This window comes from Pan paniscus, chromosome 5 (genome assembly GCF_029289425.2).
Source record: "Pan paniscus chromosome 5, NHGRI_mPanPan1-v2.0_pri, whole genome shotgun sequence".
NCBI classification, from domain to species: Eukaryota; Metazoa; Chordata; class Mammalia; order Primates; family Hominidae; genus Pan; species Pan paniscus.
The window spans coordinates 41,239,086-41,262,635 of NC_073254.2; the positions used below are offsets into that span (position 1 = coordinate 41,239,086).

The 23,550-nt window shown below is 44.5% G+C and overlaps 1 protein-coding gene and 1 non-coding gene across 2 annotated transcripts; both read left to right on the forward strand.

The window, feature by feature from the left end:
• The first annotated feature begins 247 nt into the window (after window positions 1-247).
• Window positions 248-336, forward strand: TRNAY-GUA (transfer RNA tyrosine (anticodon GUA)). Its single transcript is given in 2 exon segments — window positions 248-284; window positions 301-336. It is a non-coding gene; the product is annotated as a tRNA-Tyr (tRNA).
• A 1,991-nt stretch (window positions 337-2,327) lies between these two features.
• On the forward strand, window positions 2,328-6,143 carry ABT1 (activator of basal transcription 1). Its single transcript, XM_003804415.5, has 3 exons — window positions 2,328-2,629; window positions 3,320-3,516; window positions 3,671-6,143. The coding sequence occupies exons 1-3, from the start codon at window positions 2,389-2,391 to the stop codon at window positions 4,049-4,051; spliced, it is 819 nt and encodes a 272-aa protein (XP_003804463.1). The 5' UTR covers window positions 2,328-2,388; the 3' UTR covers window positions 4,052-6,143.
• The last annotated feature ends 17,407 nt before the right edge of the window (window positions 6,144-23,550 follow it).

The following is a 23,550-nucleotide window of genomic DNA, read 5'->3' on the forward strand; positions in this document are numbered from 1 at the left end:
TATTTTTTATTTTTTTGGACATATGTGAAACATTTTTACAGTAAAACCCACAAAATTTAAATGTTCAAGAGAATTGTTCATATACTTGTATAGTCAGTATCCCTACTCAGATGAGAACATTTTGGAACATTTCTAATATCTTAGAAAATTTCCTCACGTTTCCCTATATTTTCAAAATGAACAAGAATACAGGATAGTCAAAAGCAATAGGTAAATCCTAAAGAATCCAAAACGAGGTTAACGACATCCTTCGATAGCTCAGCTGGTAGAGCGGAGGACTGTAGGGGTTTGAATATGGTCATCCTTAGGTCGCTGGTTCGAATCCGGCTCGGAGGAGTTCCATTTTTAAAAGTGTCTCTTCTGGGCCTGAAATAAGGAAACTTGGAGAACGCAGTGTGCAGCTTGCTTATTCATGAATTTGTAAGACGCTCAGAGAAGGAAAATAATCCACCCTGAAAATTGCTAACAAGGGTTGCTTCACGGACAGTCGAGTGGGACTCGATTTTCACCAAGTTGAGAAGGGATCATGAGGAATGTGGGGAACGGGAAGAACACGCTGCCCCAAGGCTTCATATTTTTTTTTGTCGGTTCCACGGTCCTTTAGCACCCCCTGTTATATTGATGATTGGTGTGAATAAACATTTTATTAATGATAATTTCAAATATATACAAAGTAGAGAAAATAGCTAATAGCTACCATTAGCCACCACACTGGCACAACTTACCGACACTCTTGCATCCATCATGCCCCTCCCCTAGCTCCAGATCTTTTAAAGCCACCCCAACACGTGTTCTCATTTCATTAACTGTACTGTGTTTTGAAGATGTCAGTGTTTATAATTAAATAGCAGTAGACGGAGTTTATCGCTCTCATCGTACCCCGCTCCTCTTCAAAAAAGGAGCAGTGGACACCTACCTGGCAGAAAGTTCTCTTCAATAAAGTTAATGAAACAGGCGTGTTTGAATTCGAGAAGTCTATTATTAGACTTTTAGACACTCCATGAAAGAGTGCAGGGCCCTGTTACTTTAGAAATATACTTGGGGACTGGCAAAAACTGTCATCTCTGATTTTAATAGTGGACACATTTACTCCCTGCTTCCATTCTCTGGGCTACTCTGCGCTCTTGGAGCGAGATGGGAAATTTTGTCAGGCCGCAGCAAGGGCGGATTTATGTTGATAGTCATCAAACTCGCCCCGGGCTGCTTCCAGAAAGCTAACCGGATTACTTGTACGCGGTTCCCAGCACTGTCCTTTGCAGTCAGCTTGTCGCTGGCGCGGATGGGAAGAACTGAAACGCCTCAAGGGTGGGGACGGCGCCCCCTGCTGGTCGCGCCCTCGGGCGACGATAAGAGACTGAGGACCCGAGCCCGCGCGGGGAAAACTGCCCTGAGCTTGGCTTAGGAATGGTCCGCAGGCCCATTCCTGGTGGGAGCAGGGAAAACTGCCCTGCTCCTGGTGGGAGCAGGACCGCCGTGGCCCGGTCCGTTCTGCGGTTGCGTAGGTCATAGAAGGAAAAGTGGTTTGTGATCTGATGGGGAATCTGAGGACAGACCCAGGGAGAGCAGAAATAAGCGCGCCGCCCGGGGGTCGCCAGAATTGGAGGCTTGTGCGCCTCTGACAAGTATTTGCAACATAAGTATGCATATGGATAATGTATCAATACACACGTGTAATAGATGCCAAACAAATTCTTCAAATAATTGTCACACATTTAAATTTTCAGACATTCACAAAATCAAATGTAAAATATTAAACTGAAAGTTCACAACTTAAATTTTCAAAAATTAAATCTAATTAAATTTCCAAAGTTAAACTGTTTTCAAAATTAAATTTTAAAGTATTCAAAATTCCGAGGTAAATTTCCAGAAATAGTTAAAACCTCAAAACTCAAAAATTTTAAATGAAATTTATAAACTTTAAAAGGTGAGTCATTCCTCAGCTGGACTCGCACCCGGGGCCCTTGAATAAAATGCTATTTTGATCGCTAGAACACATAGAAACTTCTCTAAAATTGTTCTGCAAAATTCCCTAAAAAGCCGGCATCAACCCGCCTTTTAGCGTCTCGACAAGGCGTTCTATAGGGTAGGTTATATTTGGGGATCTGCCTTTTCTGGTTCGGCCTGTCCTGAGTTGGCGATCTGACCGGGAATCTGAGCCTAACCCAAGTTTCCCATCCCGCTTCCACGCTCTGAATCAGGCTTCCGACCTGACACACCACTTCCTCCCTCTCCCCTCGGCCTTCCCCCGGACCCGACTGTATTGCCCAATCATTTCCTTTCATTTGTCATCACCACCTTGGACCCGCCCCCTCGTCTCAGGCCGTCGCACGCGTTTTGCGTCAGTTGGCAAGGCACTTTACGGCCGTCGTGCCGCTCGTGTCAGTCAACATGGAGGCAGAGGAATCGGAGAAGGCCGCAACGGAGCAAGAGCCGCTGGAAGGGACAGAACAGACACTAGATGCGGAGGAGGAGCAGGAGGAATCCGAAGAAGCGGCCTGTGGCAGCAAGAAGCGGGTAGTGCCAGGTATTGTATACCTGGGCCATATCCCGCCGCGCTTCCGGCCCCTGCACGTCCGCAACCTTCTCAGCGCCTATGGCGAGGTCGGACGCGTCTTCTTTCAGGCTGAGGGTAAGTATGCAGGCCCTGACGGTGACAGGAGGAGGTTGTCGCTCGCTGGCGGGGTGCAAGCATGCATGTCCTGTTGCTTCGCTGCGCGAGGCTGAGGCACGAGTTGCTGGATTTTGGGGGTGGGGAGTGCGGTGCTTGGCTCCTGGCTGGTCAATCAGTCTGTGAGGATGCTGGGGTGGGCGGGCGGAGGGGATATGGGGAGAGTGGGTAGCGCAGTGTGTCTGGTGGTTCTTTAGTTCTCGGATTGTTACTATTTGTGTTCTTATCCCGGCTCTGTTCACCTCTCTTTCCGGACCTGTTTACTGGTTTGTTACATGAATACAACCTGAGTAAAAGTCTCGTCAGCTTTTCTACAAAACTGAACATAACTCTTTAGCATTGCTGCCTAGGTCAAGAAACTATTTGATCAACCGCCCCTCTTCTTTCCACCCTCAATTTTACATTGAGGCTGAGGACTTGTGCCGGTTTTAAGTACCGTTCAGGGCTGGCCAGATTAAGGAGTGGACAATTAAGGAAAGAATTGAGTTAGCTAGAGGAAAGGGTGCGATTTACAGTTCCCTTCCTCCTGGGCAAAAACTCTTCAGGTGGGACTCCCACTGGCAGATGTGAAGAACGTTGCGGGCAGTGGGAGGTGCTTTTGAGTGAGTGCTGCATAGGCGTCCTGGACGGGTCTTTGTCTTTGGCGCGCAGACCGGTTCGTTAGACGCAAGAAGAAGGCAGCAGCAGCTGCCGGAGGAAAAAAGCGGTCCTACACCAAGGACTACACCGAGGGATGGGTGGAGTTCCGTGACAAGCGCATAGCCAAGCGCGTGGCGGCCAGTCTACACAACACGCCTATGGGTGCCCGCAGGCGCAGCCCCTTCCGTTATGATCTTTGGAACCTCAAGGTGAGAAGATAGATCTTTCTGCCACACCTCTCACCCTCCCTTCTCCCCAACTCTGGCCCAAGTATCCCCATGGCCTCTCATTGGCCTTGTCCCCTTGTCTCATCTTTCTCCCTAATCTGCACTATCCTGATCTTTTCTTCTTTTCTGCCCACAGTACTTGCACCGTTTCACCTGGTCCCACCTCAGCGAGCACCTCGCCTTTGAGCGCCAGGTGCGCAGGCAGCGCTTGAGAGCGGAGGTTGCTCAGGCCAAGCGTGAGACCGACTTCTATCTTCAAAGTGTGGAACGGGGACAACGCTTTCTTGCGGCCGATGGGGACCCTGCTCGCCCAGATGGCTCCTGGACATTTGCCCAGCGTCCTACTGAGCAGGAACTGAGGGCCCGTAAAGCAGCACGGCCAGGGGGGCGTGAACGGGCTCGCCTGGCAACTGCCCAGGACAAGGCCCGCTCCAACAAAGGGCTCCTGGCCAGGATCTTTGGAGCCCCGCCACCCTCAGAGAGCATGGAGGGACCTTCCCTTGTCAGGGACTCCTGAGGGCCTGGGTGGCCCCTTCCATTTCCTGGCCCTGCTCTGCTTCCTGTCTACCTCATACTAGAATGATCGTGACTACCCGGGCAGACATTTTACTGTGTTTCTCAGACCAAGTGTCTACTGATGGCTCAAACATGGAGTTTTGTGGGCTTCCACTATCCCCACTCCGAACTCCTGTATGTGCCTGGCTGAGTCACCTAATTCATACTGTCATACTAGCATAATTATGACTATTGCATATGCTTGTTTTGTTTGACTCTTGGCTGCCTACGTCTGTAGGGTCCCCTGAAAATCCCACTTCCTGCCCCCAGAAAGGGCCTTTATTTCCAACTAGGAGGATAATGCCTAGTCCAGGCAATCTTTCTCTGTTTAGCAGTCACAGGTGAGGGTGGTATTAGCATCTTTTTTATGTAGAAAAAATTGAGTTAATGGGGTGGACTGGGTTGGGAAGAAATACATTTCTTCCTAATGTATTTATAGAAAATAAAAATATTTTTATATGCCTTTTTATTTTTGTTGGTGGGGAGGTCGTTGGACAAGTTCCAACTTTCATCTTGTGTTCCCTTCACCTTCATATCCTGATCTTAGAGCCCCCCTCCCCCTGCCACCCACCTTACTGTTTAACCTGGATTTTTTTTTCTATTTAATTTTTGTCTAATATCTTAGCCCAGTTTATCAATCAGTTATCTTAAGTCAGCATTTTCTAAGCCATTGTTTGAGGAAACAGTGACAATAGGTAACACATCTTAGTATTAAGAGTTTTACAGGCCACTAGTATAAGATAGGCATCGTGGTAGATGCGTATAAAGGGTGGAATGGGAGCCATGGCAGGTCATAGAGTCCTCTCAATGGGAACCTGATTGATGATCACAGTCTTCAGTGGTGAGTCAGTCCTCACCAAGTTTTCCAGATCATTCCTACAAAGTAAACTGGGAGAATAATAAGTCTGAAAGTGTGGAGTGCTCCCACAATTACAAAGAATGCTTCCTGGGTGGAGTGTTGAGTTGGAACCATTGTAAAGGTGGGCAAAGCCTAGTAGAGAACCAGTGCACCTCAGGTGCACTTACATATGGTGGGGCTGAGGCAAAGCAGCCCTGTAGGCTTCAAAGAATCAGTGTAAGCCACTAAAAGGAACTGAAAACCTAGGTGTCACAATAAACAGTCTACACAGTCTCACGTAGACCAAAATTCTGATCATTTTCCAGGCTGTTGCAGGAAGTGATAGAGTATGATTATAATTTCTATTTGCTTGTGCTGTTTGTTTTTGTTTTTCATCTGTCAATGTGATGATCTGTGTTTTATAGGGTAGAGTGGATTTGTCTACTTTGGCTGTAAAATACCCTAACCACATTATGATCTTGACAGGTGCACTTTACTGGGGAGAATAAAAAGGACCATACGGTAAAGCTGGTATAACATTTCTCACAACCCACATACCTCTTATACTTGGCACACAAACTATGTTTCCATTTAGAAACTTTCGTCTTGTTTCTGTTTTTAATTCTTGTGGGTTTGTTTCATGTTAATTGTTTCCTCAGATCATTGATGTCTTAAAGTGAAACAGAAAAATCCAGAATCAGAATTTGACAGGCTGGCATATTCATTTATTCAGAATTCCAAGTGCCCATTGCTACTTCTGCTAGATAAAGAGATACCAAGGTGAAGAAGAAACTTTCCCTCTAGTTGCTAACAGCTTAGAAAGTACAGTAGACATACTGGGGTTTTATTTAAGACTTTCTTGAATGAAGAAATAAATTGCATTCCCACGGTGGACAGCATTAGATAACAGTATGTTCAAGGGCTGGTATTTCAGGGTCCATCTCCAAAACAGTTCTGTACAAAGAGCTCACACCTGCGGCCAGGCAAGCTAAGTAAGTCACAGGTGGAGTGAGGAATGAGAATAAATGGGTGGAAGAAAATATCCTAGGAACTTTCATCTTGACTTTAAGCCCATTGAGTGTAGGAAAATAATTTTTTACATCCACAATTTTGTTTCTATTTAAACAGCACTTGTTTTTTTATATGAAGTAACTCATTTAATCCACAACTATATAATATTGTTATCCCTCCATTAAAACTGAGCTCAGAGAGATGACTCAATTTGCCTCTTAATATTTTATCCTTTGTTCCCTACCTTTTCCCCAGCTTTTCCCAGTGTGCATATGGTGAATGCTTATTACATGAAATTCATGAGAAATGCACATGTTATAGACTAGAGAATGAAGTGTACCTGCCAATATGAGTGGATTTATTTTATCTAGCACCAAGAGTAGCAAACTGACTAATAATTCTCACTCATGATCCTGTGGTTGTAGTGTATACTCTGATTGAACTTAGTTTCACTCCTGACTGAGAAGCTGGGACTCTGCATTTGATGGCAATGGAGTGGGCTGATTTCTTTCCAAATAAGTTGAGGTGGGACTCCTGGTAGAGTAAGAGGGCTTTAATAGGGTATGTCTGGGTGCCTAAAAGCTTTCTCTCTCTTTTTTTTTTTTTTTTTTTTTTTCAGAGACAGGGTCTCTCTATGTTGCTCAGGCTGGCCTTGAGCTCCTGGGCTCAAGTGATCCTCCCGCCTCAGCCTCCCAAAGTACTGGGATTACAGGCATGAGCCGCCACGCCCTGCCCTAAAAATGTTCAAAAGTCGTATTTACAGCTACTCTCAAATTCCTTTTTTTTTTTTGTGATTCCTCATAAAACCTTTCTCCCTGCAATTTATCTTGTTATATTACAGTAGAATTATGAGGGGAAAATCCTTTGGTGGAAGTCTAGGGACATGCTCAGTTCCCAGGAGGCTTAATGTGAATTTTAGTGAATTGCTTAAGATCCAGTATTAGATCTGCTGGTCCCTGCCCACCCCCCTTTTATTTTTTGAGACAGGGTCTCACTTTGTCACCCAGGCTGGAGTGTAGTGGCATGATCCTGTCTCACTGTAGCCTCCATCTTCTGGGCTCAAGCAATCCTCCCACCTCAGTTTCCTGAGTAGCTGGGACCGCAGGCATGCACCATCACGCCCAGCTAATTTTTAAAATATTTTTTTGTAGAGATGAGGCCTCACTGTGTTGCCCAGGCTGCTCTCGAACTCCCGTTCTCAAGCGATCCACCCACCTTGGCCTCCCAAAGTGCTGAGATTACAGCCACGGCGCTCGGCTCCCATCTTGAAATCAATACCTGACAGAATATTAAAGAAAATGAAAATTGGCCGGGTGTGGTGGCTGACGCCTGTAATCCCAACACTTTGGGAGGCCAAGCCTAGTGGATCACTTGAGGTCAGGAGTTCGAGACCAGCCTGGGCAACATGGTGAAACCCTGTCTCTACTAAAAATACAAAAATTAGCCGGGTGTAATGGCGGGCGCCTGTAATCCCAGCTACGCAGGAGGCTGAGGCAGGAGAATCGCTGCTTGAACCCGGGAGGCGGAGGTTGCAGTGAGCCGAGATTGAACATGAAAAATTTTCTATCTTCTGTTACCAGGGCCCTTGAAACCACACTTTTTTCGCACCCCTTGTTAACTGGAGACACGAAGGCGGGCGGAGGGGAGAGGCCATCGGAAACCTGGCAATGTCTTTTGCAGCTGCATGGTGTGTGCCCAGCCACCTTCAGCAGTTATTGTAGTGGCCAGTCTGTGGCTGACCTGGGCTATCAGGGTTAGCGCACTCCAGTGAGCTCCGCCAGCACATTGCCTGCAAATGAATTCAGAGAACTTCTTTTTGTTTTTCACCTTTGCCTCCAATTCCATTGTGTCAATTATCATTGATTATTTAATCAGGACTTTATGGTTGGACGTGCAGCTTCTTCTAATCTTTTTTTCTTTTAAGTGTTTAAAAGAATAATGCTGACATGAGTCAATTTTAGTTGTACAAATATAGCTATTGTGTAAAAATTGTCAGAAGCGGAATTGCAGAGTCTAAGAGAGACTATCTTTGGTATTTATTTTGTTAGCAAGAAAAAAATTGAGAGTCTGATAATTTAGGAAAATACCAGTCACAGGAAAATACCAGTCACAGGAATACAGGTGGAAACCTAGCTAGAGGTCTCTACCCCTTTTATTCGTGTTCTATTGTGACGTCCAAAGCCTGACCCAAGGAACTGATTCAGGTAGAGGCGACGCCAGCTCAGTGTAGGGGGCAAGCTCTGCAAGACCTTGGCCGAGTGACTTCTGCTGCTTTTTGCTGTGGGGACTCTACTGGATGGACCAGCACATGAGAGAGATGGAGTTTGGAAACAAAACAAGTGGTTCAGAAACATGGGATTGCTTTCATATCTACTGGCATTTAGAAGGAGCTTGGTAAATTTAATCAAGAAACAAGGAAATGAAAATACCCAAGGAACACCAGGGGAAGAATAATGGTTGGATTTTCATTTAATTTGCCAGACACAATCCCTGAAGTAAGAAAATACCGTTTCTCACGAAATTCCGGCACCCGAGGCTCAAACCGCCAACCCTACAGTTAACAGCCGAACGCGCTAACCAATTGTGCCACAGAAATGAATGTGGTGGAATATCTCCATTCCAACAAGGTTATTTTACTTTTTTTCAGTCTGAACAATACATTAGAAAGGAGGCTGCTTCTCCGTGTATTGGAAAAATGTTTTCCCTTTTTTTGACTCTCATTGTTGCTATGTTAATGTGTTTTAAAAACGGAGGTTTATAGGCTTGCCGCCGTGGCTCACACTGTAATCCCAGCACTGTGGGAGGCCGAGGCGGGCGGATCACGAAGTCAGGAGTTCCAGATCAGCCTGGCCAACATGGTGAAACCCATCTCTACTAAAAATACAAAAATTAGCCGGGCGTGGTGGCGGGCGCCAGTAATCCCAGCTAGTTGGGAGGCTGAGGCAGGAGAATTGCTTGAACCCAGGAAGCAGAGGTTGCAGTAGGCCGAGATCGCGCCACTGCACTCCAGCGTGGGTGGCAGAGCAAGACTCCGTTTCAAACAACAACAACAAAACACAGAGGTTTGTAATAATACAGATATTATTCTTAGAGAGGAACGTAAGAGTGTTAATTGGGTGGAGAGCAGGACGCGGGACTGGTGCGTTTTGCAAAATAAGTATGAGTAGAATCAAAGGAAAGAATTTATTTTCGGTTCAATAAGGAAGTTTTCACTGATAGTTCAGTTGAGAGAGAAACCACTGGAAGGCTGTTGCATAGAAGGAAATATATTAAATGAGAAAGACACCAGCAAGAGCAGAGGGGAAAACCATTTAATGGAAAATCTGATACAAATATTAAGGGGAAGTAAGGGGCCAAACACCAGGACATGAAACCAGAAACTCCTATACATTAGTGCTTGTCCACCAAACTGTGAGCCCGAAATTGCGATCATACTTTATATTTGTGTTTTAAAGAGTAAGTTGGTGACAGATTTTATTTCATTTCTTTTCTGCCTGTCTTCCTGCTTCCTCTTTTTCTTTCTGCCTTCCTGTCATTCTCCAGTATGTATACCTTCTAATCATTTTCTTCTGGGTTTTATTCTGAATATTAGGATTTTCTAAATTTGTTCCTGTTTTTCTCATTTTCTTAAGCATATGTGGGTTGACCTTGGAAGTACGATGATGGGTAGGGGGTGGGTGGATGTTGTGATATTCACTACCCTATTTGTTTTTCTAGTCCTTTCAGTGACATTTAAGCCCAAGAGTCAGGTTACATTAGGATGATGTCCTCAACTTGAACTGTTGACTCTTGGATGTCCTCTATTCGTTTAGTCTCCCAACTAACAGTTATTGAGTGTCTGCTAAAAGCTAGGCACAGTTCTAGGCATTTGGATACATCAACAGTACACAGCGGAGACTAGGGTGGATTTTTCAAGCTGGGGAGAAACACATAATAAACACAAATAAGTAATTGTATATATTTGAAGGTAATAAGTTCTATGGAGCAAAGAAAAAGTCAAGCAGGGTAAGGGGACCAGGGAGTGGGAGGTATGTGGTTTGCAATATTAAACAGGCAAGTTAGGGTGGCCTCTTTGTTTATGATATTTTGGAATGGCTTGTTGGAGTTTTGATATATCCATCTTTGTCTTTAAAAGATGTCTCTCTGAGAACCTAGGCTGAAACAGACAAAAGAGACTGGATAGATCTTTCAACAGCAATTATGGGGAGTTTTGAGAGGAGGTGCTCCCTGGGATTGGATGAAGATACCAGTTAGGAAGGATGTAAATGTCTATTATTTAGGAATAGACAAACCTCATAATCTATTTTACGACCAAGAATTCTGTATTTGCCATTTTCAGAGATTTGGGTTGGTGGCTCAATGTAGAATGCCCTTTTCTACGGATCACTATATTCCATGTTGGACTTCTGGTTGGCTTGTTTAGTTTTTTCTTTGGAATTCAGTGCTACCACACAGACGTGTGCAAACACACCCACACACACACCATTAAACAAACAAAGGCCAGTGGGTCTCTTGGCTAAGGATTCTATGGTGCATATGCAAGAAATGCTACTGATAAGGAATGTTATATCAAGTTTCTCAAGAGTGGATAAAGCTGACCAATCTAGCTGCTATACTTGGAGAGGATAATATGGATGGTGTAAATTAGAATTGTATATAAGCAATAAGTTAGAATATGGACAGTCTTTTCCCCCCCCCCCTTTTTTTTTTAAAGAAAATGGACATTCTTTCATGATTCATCAAAAGAATCATTGGAGAAACTGATTTATCATGTGACCTCAAGTGTTTCTTGGAAACCTTTTGGAGGAAAAAGAAATTAAATATGCTGAATTGGCTGAAAAAAATATAGAAGAAGCACTTTCAGATCATATTAAATATATACAAACTGGAAAGAATCTATGCACACAGAAAACACCCAATTTGAAGTGACTTTTAAAGTCTTCAGCAGAGTTAGTGGCATGACAACAGAATGAAATGAAAGTCTGGACAATGTTTGCTCCACTTAATATGGAGAAAAAAAATTTCCCAAAATAGATGATGATCTGAGCCATGCACATGAAAGTTGCATTTCTACAGAAAATGGGCCAAACGTCTTACAGAAAATCCTGAAAGTGCTATTTGTTCTTCACAAAGCCAGATGAGTTCCCATGAGGAAAAATTATGATAACTGGAGGTCATCGAATCTGCTTGCTGAGAAAAACTTAGTTACATAAGAAAATAAAATGAGCCAGGCATTGTGGCTCATGCCTTTAATCCCAGCACTTGGAGAGGCCAAGGTGGGAGGATTGCTTGAAGCCGGAGTTCAGAACCATCCTGGCCAACATAGTGAGACCTCATCTCTATTTTTTAAAAAATTAAAAATTTGTTGTATGCATTTTATATTTATTTTATATTTTATATATAAAGGAACATAAAATGCATACAACCAACAAAGTATATTGAAGCCAAGATCACATGCAGCTTTTGGGAAGAGGATCCACATGTTCCTGTTCTAACAGGGCCACTTTGGAAAGGCCCAGGACAATATGTTTCCCTGGAATATCAGTTCACTAAGGAAGGTTGAGCTAGGTGGGCTCAGAAATCTAGAATCCATAGTTGTCCTGTGAGGACCTGAAGAAACTTAGGATAAAAGACAAATGATTTCCCTAGAACGATTCCATTCTGATCCAGATCTTGCTCCAAAAAGCCTTTTGACTTTGATAGACTTGCTGAATCTGAAGACTTCAGAAGTTTCAGTACACCTTAAATGGAAATAGAGTCCAATAGAAATACTACAAAGATGTACCTGATGAGAACAAGTGACTTGTCTCCCCCACCTGAAAGTGGAACGGCTGGCTCAAGCATAGTTCTGCCATCTCACAGTCAGAGTCCCAAACATTCTCATGAACTCCAGGGGCATTTCATGTTCCAAAGACTTCCGTTTGCTCGCCCTTCTTTGGAGAGTATATATGGATGTTCCCCAAGTGCTTGTTCTCTTAAGTGATTTCCAGGACCTAACACACTCTCCATTTACAATGCCAAGTTATTCTCTCCTAATTGCTGTATTCCTCCCCTCCCATTTGAAAACCCTGAAGGTAGATGTGACCCGCATTTAGGGTTAGCTGAGCTTTCAAATAAAACTCGATCCAAAGATCCGAAACCATAGTAAGGAATTCTTTGGTCCCTTGTGTCAACTAATTCTGAATTATCTCTTATTCAATGCAAATAATGTTAGTTAAGTAGTTATAAAATTGGATCAAATGGAAGCCTGATAGAATTTTAAATCTTAGTGCTTCCATTATATCCTAGAAGAGATAGTATAAGTATAGTAATTGTTATTATCTGGTCTTCTATAACAAAAACTTCAGTGGAAGTCTGACATGAGCAGTTTAGCATTTGGAGAAATTTGGAAGTGCAAAGGTCATATTTCTATGTCATAAATTGTGTTTATTATAATTCTTAGACAAATGTTAAAATAACTTGTTTACTAATACAATTTAATTTTTTTTAAAAAATCATCTGTATGTTGTCAAAATTAGCATGATAATTTGGGATACGGGAAGAAACATTGAGGACCATGGGGTAAATCAATGTGTTGCTGGTTTTAGGGTTGTGTGAGGGAATAAGCAGTATATATTTGCATGAGCACAACATATTCCAGTAACTGAGGCAGATCTAGAGTCCAGGTTTTCTGAAGTTCAGATTTGGATCTTAAGCGCAGGGAAAAAGGAATTTTATAAGAAATTTTTGATCATTTCTTAATTTCTATTCAATTTACTTTGCAACAAACATGTAAAGGTATAAGTTTACCTCTGCAATAAGGTCTGGAAATAACACTTTTAAAACTTCTTGCGGTGGGGTAACTTGTAGTAGGAAAACTCACATAAACACACAAATTCAATATAAAAATGATGCCAGTTGTCATATGTGCCAGTTATCACACGATTGTGTCCCAGCCCTGAATCCACCCTCAAGTACTGGGCTTTGAGATGTGGGGCTTGGGCTCTGAAAAACATATTTCTCTTTTGCTTGCGGTTCCCTGTTAGATTCTGACACTAAAGGGCCCCAGGAGCCTGTTCATTCTCTGTTACTTTATTATAGGGCAACAGCCCTTCACCCTGGCAGTGATAGAACAGTTTGTTTCACTTTCCAGATTTTGAAAAGTGCCTGCAGACCCAGGCTCATTGCACCTTCAGAGGTGCCAGGGTCATCTAGGAAGTGTCTCCTTTTCAGATACTGAGACTCAGCTCCACAAGACCCCAATCCTAGGAGCTCCTGAGGTACTGACGGCAGCCAGGATGCACTTTCTCTTCAGAGGTCTAAGCCCACATGCCGGGATCTCTCTTCTCACTTTCTAGTTTCTGATACCAACTCCTTTCCTTTATTCCCCACCATAGTGAGTGGGAGCTGTTTGCTGCAGTTTTCAACTCTGTGTTACCTTTTTGTGTTTTAGATTTCTAAAACCTGAGCAAGCATTCCCTATATGAACTTCATGTTGAAATGCCTCACGTGGTTTTTGAGTTGCTGACTAATTTATTTCTCCTTGATGTCTATCCGAATCCTGCCCACCCTTTCAGGCCCAAGTCTTTCCCCACAGGTTTTTCTCTTTGCAGACTGGATGAATCTCCAGGTCCTCCAAATGACTACATTATATCATGTACACCTCAGTTATAGACCTCTGGGTAGTTATTTTAGTATTCATGCTTTATTACAAACTTCTAGGTTTTTACAGTCATATTGAAGACATGGTATTTTGTTACCAACTAGGATATATGCTCTTCAGGGACAGAGAACAAACCTCAATGTTCTTGGGATGTTTTTCTTGTTTTTTTTTGAAAATCAAAATGGTAAAAGTGAAAATAAATATGCCCCATCCAAACTTAGAATTTTCATTGGTTGCAGAGCTGAGATGATCCAGGAAGCTGCCACCTAGCTAACAAGCCTGTCCTATTTGGGAGAGTATGGGCATGGGGGATAATTCTAAGTTAGGAGAAAGGTCTTTAAGTGTTAAAAAGACAATTAGGCCAGTCATGGTGGTGAAGGCCTGTAATCCCCCCACTTTGGGAGGCCAACGCGGGCAGATCACTTGATGTCAGGAGTTCAAGACCAGCCTGGCCAACATGGTGAAACCCCATCTCTACTAAAAATACAAAAAACAAAAAAAATAGCCAGGCGTGATGGCACATGCCTGTAATCCCAGCTACTCAGGAGACTGAGGCAGGAGAATCACTTGAACCTGGGAGGCAGAGTGAGCTGAGATTGCACCACTGCACTCCGGCCTGGGCAATAGATCAAGACCCTATCTCAAAACAAGAGAAAATTATTCCAAAGTATGTTCGTTATTCAGAATTCTTAACATACACTAGGGGTGACATAGGCTGTACTGAGGTCAAAAAGATGGACAAGAACCAAAAGAAGAAAGAAGCAAGGGTCAGCCATGCCCTATTCCTTCCCTGTTTCCTCTGTTTCCTAAACCCTCACTGATGAAAATCAATGCATGGTTTGACAATTCAGAAATTCGTATTTGAAGACATAAAATGGTGCTGCTTTCTTTATCCTGAAAACTTGGCCCCAGAATATGTTAAGAAGTAAATTTCAGTTCTTACCAACATACCATCTTTGGTAGACAGAATGACTCCCTCAAAGATATCTAAGTCTTAATCCCTGTAACTTGTGAATGTGCAGCATTTCATGGCAAAATAGACATTGCAAACATAACTAACGTTGTGAATCTTATAATAGGAAGATCATATTGGATTTCTGGGTGGGTCTAATCTAATCACATGAACCCTTATAAGCAGAGAACTTTGAATTCAGAGAGATGCAGAAGGAAGAGAAACCAGATATTTGAAAAAAGAAAAAGACTTGACAAGCCATTGCTGGCCTTAAGATAAAGGAGTCCATGAGTCAAGGACCTTAGTTATAAGAATACTAGAACCTGAAAAATGCAAGCAATCTGAACGATCTTGGAAGGAGAATTTTTTTACAAGCCTCCAAATAAGAGTCCAGCCCAGCTAACACCTTGACTTTGGCCTCGTGAGGTCCTGAGCAGAGCACCCAGTTGGAATACTCTGTGCTCAGACTCCTAGCTCAAAGTGCTGTGAAATAATAAATGGGTGGTGTTTTAAGCTGCCAAGCTTGAGGTGATTTATTATGGAGGCAGTGTAAAACTAATTTATCATCTTTCATGCAAGTCAATTCCTCCTCCAACTCAAAGAGCAAATATACACAAATGTCAGACAAAGTCACAAGAGAAAGGCTTTTCATAAGCAAACCAGGGGAGACAGAGATGAGTCTAGTAAAACAAATGGGGAAGGAAGGGGAGGTGACAGCTGTAAGCAGCAATGGGCATTCGGCCCACTCCAAAATTGTAGGAAAACTGTCTAAGAGGTTCTTTCTCAAGGAGCAAGGAATCTGACTGATGTTTTCCAGGCTAACAGGCTTAAACCTCTAGGTGTTTAAGGCTAAATGGGCAGAGAGAGGATGGGGATGGAACATCATTTTTCTTTTCTTTTCTTGTTTTTTTTTTTTTTTTTTTTTTTTCTTGTTTTTTTTTGAGACGGAGTTTCGCTCTTGTTGGCCAGGCTGGAGTGCAATGGCATGATCTTGGCTCACCGCAACCTCTGCATCCCAGGTTCAAGTGATTCTCCTGCCTCAGCCTCCTGGGTGGCTGGGATTACAGGCATGTGCCACCACGCCCAGCTAATTTTGCATTTTTAGTGGAGACAGGGTTTCTCCTTGTTGGTCAGGCTGGTCTCAAACTCCCGACCTCAGGTGATCCACCTGCCTCAGCCTCCCAAAGTGTTGGGATTACAGGCGTGAGCCACCGCGCCCAGCCTGAGTATTATCTTTCTAAGGGACAGTGCAGACTTGGTGGGAGGAAGTCATTCAGCAGGAGTAGCATCCACAGTGTCTCTCAGGGGATGATCAATGTTTCCCAAGGATAAGCTAGATTCAAGATTTTCTTAGAGCTCCTCCAAGGACTGTGTATGAACAACTAGTGAAATGTGGACAAACAGGCTCCCTACGAAGCCAGAGGGGGCCGGGCCTGGTGGCTCACACTTGTAATCCCTGCACTTTGGGAGGCCAAGGTGGGCGGATCACTTGAGACCGGGAGTTTGAGACCAGCCTGGCCAATCTGGCGAAACCCCATCAAAAAAAGCCAGAGGAAGAAAACCACACTTTAAAGCCAGACCAAGGAAGGGAAAGATTAAAGGCAAATGCAATTTCCCACCCCCAAGATGCAAGTGAGGAAAGACTATCTTCCCTTTTCTTCAGGCAAGCATATTCCCAGGGAAAAGCAGGAAGGTAAGACTCCTATCTGAGCTTACATATTGAAAAGAGAAATGTCGGCCGGGCGCAGTGGCTCAAGCCTGTAATCCCAGCACTTTGAGAAGCTGAGCTGGGTGGATCACTGGAGGTCAGGAGTTTGAGACCAGCCTGGCAAACATGGTGAAATTCCTTCTCTACTAAAAATACAAAAATTAGCTGGGTGTGGTGGCGGGCGCTTGTAATCCCAGCTACTTGGGAGGTTGGGGCAAGAGAATCACTTGAACCTGGGAGGCAGATGCTGCAGTGAGCTGAGATCGCAACACTGCACTCCAGCCTAGGTGGCAGAGGGATGCTGTCTGAAAAAAACAAGAAGTAAATAAAAATAAAAAATAAATAAAATAAAAAGAGAAGTGTCAATAGCATGGGCAGAAAAGTTGTGGAAATTTCCCAAAGGTTGTTGCTTCTGGGCTTGCAGCTGTGGCTGAGCTCTTGTCTTATATCCCAAACTGATGGAAAATGAAGGTGCTGGTGCTCTGACAGGTCCTTCTCCCACTGAACCCTAGTCAGGGGGCATTGGCTCCCTAGGGGCACTTCTGCTGCTTAACAGGCCCACTCTAAGCAGGACACTCTGACTGAGGCAGCAGTGAAGAGGTTTCGAAACCCAGGCTTACTCTGTGGTGCTGTCTCCTTTGAAGGGAAATCATGTGCCCTGAATAAAGGATCCTGGGTGTTCAGGACCAAGTATACCCCAAAAGACTGATGGCACCAGTGGTCCTACTAGGGCCTGCTTCACTGATGAATGCTCCAGAAATGGAACTCCTGACTGAGCTAGACAGACCTATCCTAAAGCACCAGTGCCTTAGGATTGGCATTTCTCCAAAAGGAAGGCTCATGGGGCTGTGCTATCAAACGCTGAGCCAGTGGCCTCATTGTCAGGTGACTGTGTGGGACCCAAGTGGCCTTCTTTCTTTCTTTTAGATTGGGCTTGTATACTAGCCTAAATATAGATGGATCAGAAAATCCAGAAGGATCTGTATATGTAGGAGAATTAAGGGTTGGGATGCTTACAGGAATTGGTTTAGAGCAGGGATGGTTGGGGACTTGGCAGACCTGTCAGCCTGAGGGGTCAGAGGTGGCTTGGTGGGGTCAGTGATGAGTAATGTGGTAGAAGCAGGAGTCAACCAGGAGTAAGTGACTGTTGGCCTCAAGTCTGAAGAGGTGCCTGGAAGTGTCTCTGACTTCGAGGACACCAAAGGGGTCAGCAAGCTGGATGTCTCCTGAGGCAAAGCAGCCACACAGGTTATCCCTCCAGTGGACTATAGGAAGGCCAGTGGGCCTGGGGTATTCTGCATCACTTTCAATCTCTCCAGCTTGGATTAGTGCTCCCAAATGGAGGGGTAGTTGGAAATGGTGCAGTCCCAGCAGCAGGTAGGGTGACAGAAAGGATGGGCTGAGTGGCAGGCACAATCTCAGGGACAGTCATTGGTGGCCTCAATCTGCTCCTTTATGACTTCATTGACCTACCAGAGTGCAGCTTTCTTGTCCAAGTTTTCTGCAGTGACTGCATAACCAAGTTGGGGAGTTGAAGACAGGGTACCCTCCCCCTATGGCTTAGAAGGCTGTAGCAAAGTTTTGCCTTCATGAGGCCCAGAACTAACAGATGTGGGCGATGTATTCCTTGAGTTTTGCTTTGTTTTCTTCTGTGAGGGAGTGTCTGCAGCCTGAACCTCATTGTTTAATCCCTATACAGCAAAGTGTGGACAGATGTTTTTCTGTGCCTTTTTGTTTTTGAGAGGGAGTCTTGCTCTGACGCCAGGCTGGAGTTCAGTGGCATGATCTAAGCTCACTGCAACCTTAGCCTCCTGGGTTCAAGCTCTTCTGTGCCTTTTTTAGGGGAAGAGGATAATGAGTACTTTAGACATCAGGAGCAGATCAGGAGGGATGTGAAACTGCAAACTGGGACCTCCTCTCTTCCCTGTCTTTGAAATGTTTCCAGGAGAGCTGTAGGAGCTGCCAATGTCATTTCTGTTGGAGCTGAGGGGACCACTTGGGAATATGCTGGTCAAGGGGCTCTTGGAGGGATGATGAGACTTATTCTAGTGGTCATCTGAGCTCTGGAAATGGAGGTTTGGCTTCAAGGGACTCGGGCACCAAATAAACAGGGATCCCATTGGCTATCACAGTTGAATGCGAATATCTGGTCTCCTGGAGACTTGTTTTCCTGTCCTGGCTCAGGGAATATTGGGACTTCCACTTTCATTTTTTTGCATTCTCTGAGGGCCTCGGTTTGATTTTTTGTGCCATAAGGGTCTGGAAGCTTTAAGGGTGCTTAGCTCAAAGTCGGCTTTGGTACTGGAAACTGGCTCACTTGGATGAGGTCAGGGAAGCAATCTTGATGGTCACCAGGCTCCTGCAGGGTGACCTCCTGGCTAATCTGTGGAAGGGAGTGGGGCGAAACACATCAATGTATTGAACACTGCAGGGTCGTAGAGAGCCAGCGGCTGGCGGGCTTCTCCGAAAGCTCCTGGTCCCCCTAGGAAGGCGGCGGTGAGGGATCAGGCTTCTCCATGTAGAACTACCTTTGGTGAGTGATGTGGCTGGACCTGGGTTTTCGAGCTGGATACTGCCTCCAGGGAGTTTTCATTGGCTGCCGATGAGACCCCGCGCGAAGTGCACAGTATTCTGGTGACAGGTGACCGTCAGGGATGAATGATGTGCACGGGTCTTCCGCGGCCCTGGAGCCCTTCTAGACAGCCAGCGCCCAGCACATGGGCACTAGGGACCCCTGAGGTATAGCGTCAATCCCAAAGAGCGTCCCCAGCCCCAGCTCTGCCACCCCCGTCCCCACCAGTTTCTCGTCCAGCCATCTCATTTATCACTTGCCTTAGCGAGGGCTTGGGAGACACCAAAGGAAAACAAACCCTGCGAAAGAGGAGCCCGGGCATCAGGACTGATAGGCCTACCCGGCTGCCTCATCTCCCGCTCCTGCTTAACTGCTGGAAGTCTCAGATTTGGGTTCCCGGGCACACGGGAACTCTCCCTCCGCGCTGTCCGGACCCTAAAGGCAAGTTGCCGGGGAAGGTTCCTTAACAAACAGCGGGCTTCCCGGTAGCCGGGTTCCCAGCCCAAGAACCTTCTCATTCACCTGCGCAGCGCCGCGGGACCTCACCCTTCCGGTGTGGTGCCAAGATCCAGACTGCCTGACTTGTTTTCGTGCCGCCGGACGGTGTGTTTAATAGATGCTGATGTTTTACTCTCTAGTTTGAGGACCCGGCGACAGGGCTCTAGCCCCTCTTCCTGCAGCTGCGGATGACAGACATTGGCTCTTTGGGAATCGCAGCGCGCTAGCCCAGGAGCGCCGCCGCGCTGTCTGGGGACTGTGGGGCAGTGGTCCCTCGGGGCGGACAGAGCTTGGGTACAGGGGGCTCGCGCTCCCTGATCCCGGCTTCAAGGTTCAGCTTGAAGAGAGTCGGTTTACCTTTCCACCCACACCGGGCCCTGGTGCGGGTCGAAGGCCACAGGCTGAGAATTTGCTGGGAGGGGTCGGGAAGAAGCGTAGGAGCGCTGACCGCCTCCCCTTCCTCTTTCTCTGTCTTTGCGGGCGGCGCTACTTCCCTTTCCCGAATTCCGAGCCCCCCTCTTCAGGTCAAATGCTCGGCGCGGCCTTTCCGAGACTACCCGAGAAATTCTGACGGTGAGCGCCAGACAGCGGCGTGGTAGCGGCCTTCCAGGGAACTGCCTCTCGGGAGAGGAGGGGACGGGCGGGGAGAGGCCCTTGGCCCCGCTCATTCCCTGAGTCCCTGCGGCGGCGCCCCTCCTGGAGCTTGAGACCTCAGGGATTGAGGATCGCGGGGAGCCTGGGACACAGCAGGCAGGTGGTGTGGAAGGTGCCACCTTCATTCTTCGGTCTCTGGGGGCTCTGGCTTTTTCTTCTTACTGCCCATCGCTGGCGATCCCGGGAGGAAAGGGTCAAATGGCAAACTCTCTCGCAGGAAAATTCAAGTTTCCAGGGTTTTTGCCCCACAGGTCTTTAGAAATTTTTCGTTGAGTGAAAATTCTTCCGGGGTCCCTCTTCCTTCACGTCTCTCTCACCTATGACAACTTCAGATTGTGCACCAAGGATGGGAGGGAAGTTATCGGGAAAGGACAAGATTATATTTAGAATTCACTGGGGAGGTGGTGATTTCTGAAGACAGACCATGGGATCTTGGTCCTGTGCTTCTCAGGAGTCAGGTGTGGAGCTGCTTTTGCCCTTGCTCTGGCACTGATCTCCCATAGGATCTGCATCTCCAGCCTCTCCAAACTCCAACTCATCCTACGCGGGACATCAAACCCACCTTTATACTGCCCAACGATAAAAAATTGTTATTTCAAGGGCTCCTCAACCTTTGGATACAAAATGAGTTATCAGTAAAGCTAATTGGGATATTCCCAACTCACAGACCCCAGGGAGCAGCAGGGGGTGAGGAAGGATTTAGCAGCAGGACATCAACACCGGGGCGAGCAGTGCAGGCCTGATGGAGGTGTGGCAGGGAGACACCTCAGTGCTGGAAGTCTGGATAAGGCACCAAGACCTCAGCACAGATCTGGGGTGTGTTCACAGTGGGCTTCTTTATTAGAGTGGAGAGTGGAAAATGGAAACAATGGAAATATCCAAAAAAAATTGGAGTGTTTAATTAATATAAAGATAATTTAGATAAAGTCATGTGATGGGAAAACAGACAAGACAGACTGTGTGTGTGAGTGTTCTGTATCTTGTCCCTGATACACAGTATATTATGTAAATCATACTTCTATTTATATTTTAAAATGGCTATTGATATATAGATAGAGATGTGTTTACAAAGGCATAAAAGAACAATTGAAAGGATATAGACTGAACTGTAATAAAGTGATTAACTCTGGTTTGGGACTGGATTGGGAGGAATGGCAATGTTATAGTGGTATATTGTTTCAAATTTTCTACTTGTATTATATCTTTCCAGTAACAAAACAGTGAACATAATTATAACTTTATTTATTTATTTATTTTTGAGACAGAGTTTTGTTTTTGTTGCCCAGGCTGGAGTGCAATGGCGCGATCTCGGCTCACCACAACCTCTGCCTCCTGGGTTCAAGCGATTCTCCTGCCTCAGCCTCCCGAGTAGCTGGGATTACAGGCATGTGCCACCATGCCTAGCTAATTTTGTATTTTTAGTAGAGACAGGGTTTCACCATGTTGGTCAGGCTGGTTTTGAACTCCCAACCTCAGGTGATCCACCCTCCTCGGCCTCCCAAAGTGCTGGGATTACAGGTGTGAGCCACCACGCCCATCCATAATTTTAATTTTAAAGGCAAAGAAAAAAAGAGTTCATTTTGGCAACTTGGAAGAATGGATTGGAAACCAAGAGTTTGGAGGCTGAGATGTGAAACAGTTCATTGGAAGAGTCAACATTATCCTGATATCAAGATCAAATAAAGACAGTACAGGAAAAGAAAAACTACTACTATCCTTCATAAATATAGACACAAAAATTCCCAGCAAAATAATAGGAATTTGAATCTGGCAATATATATTTAAAAATACAATTAGGAAAAAGGTAAGGATGTCCCTCTCATCACTCCTTTTCAGCATTTTACTGGAAGTTCTAGCTAATGCAATAAGACAAGAAAAGAAAATATAAGGTATACAGATTGGAAAGGAAGAAATAAAAACTGTCTTTGTTCACAGTATTGTCTATGTAGAAAATCTGAAAGAACTGAAAAAAATTCTTGGAACTAATAAGTGATTATGGCAATGTTGCAGGATACAAGGTTAATATACAAAAGTGAAATGTTTTCTATATACCAACAAAAAACAAGTGGAATTTGAAATTAAAAACACAATACCATTTACACCCACCCAAAATGAACATTAAATGCATACCACTAAGTGAAAAAGGCCAATTTGAAAAGGCTACATCCTGTATGATTCCAAATAATGTATATGACATTCTGGAAAAGGCAAAACTATATGAAGACAATGTAAGAACCAGTGGTTTCTAGGAGTTAAGAGTAAGGGAGGGTAGTAGGGAGGGATGAATAGACAAAGTACAGAGGATTTTAGGGAAAAACTGTTCTATATGATACTATTATGGTGGATACATGTCATTATACATTTGTCAAAGTCCATGGAATGTACAACACCAAGAGTGAACTTTAATGTAAACTATAGACTTTGAGTGATAGTGATGTGTCAATGTAGGCTCACCAATTTTAACAAATGTACCACTCTGGTACAGGATGTTGATAGTGGAGGAGGTTCTGCATAGTGGAGGAGGTAGCAGGTATGTCGGAATTCTCTGTACTTTCTGCTCAATTTTGCTGTAAACCTAAAACTTCTCTAAAAAATAAATCTATTTAAAAACACACCACTGGTAAATGGGGTTAATCCCTTAAGTGCAAGGCTGTTTGAATATTTGAAAATCAATCAATATTCTCTACTACATTAACAGATTAAAAAAAGAAAATCACATTATCATATCAATGAATGTGAAAAAGCGTTTGACAAAAATCAACCAGCATTCATGATTAAAACTTTCAGCAAACTAGGAGGAGTTTGCTGTTCCTAGCAACTATTTTTGACCTAATAAATGACATCTACAAATTATGTATATTAGACAGCATATTTAATGGCAAAAGACTGAATGCTTTTCCTGAAGTTCAGGTACAAGTTAAAGATGCCCACTATCATCACTCTTATTCAATGTCTTACTGATATTTTTGACAGTGTAATAAGGCAAGAAATTGGCATAAAAAGTGGAAAGGAAGCAATAAAAAATGTTCCCATTCACAGATGACATTTCTGTCTACATAGAAAATCCAAGGAAATCTATAAAAAAGTTCTTAGCACCGGCTGGGCATGGTGGCTCATGCCTATAATCCCAGGACTTTGGGAGGCCCAGGCAGGCTGATCACCTGAGGTCAGGAGTTCAAGACCAGCCTGACCAACATAGAGAAACCCTGTCTCTACTAAAAATACAAAATTAGCCGGGCTTGGTGGTGCATGCCTGTAATCCCAGCTACTCGGGATGCTGTGGCAGGAGAATCGCTTGAACCTGGGAGGCAGAGGCTGCAGTGAGCTGAGATTGCACCATTGCACTCCAGCCTGGGCAACATGAGTGAAACTCCATCTCAAAAAAATAAAAAATAAAAGATTCTTAGCACCAATAAGTAATAAGTTTGCAGAATACAAATTCATCATAAAAAAATCAATACTATATATACTATCATTGAATAATTGGAAACTAAAATTTTAAAACATACTATGTACAGAAGCTCCAAAATATTAAATTACTTAGATATAAATCTAATAAACATGTGCAGAGTCTGTATATTAAAAT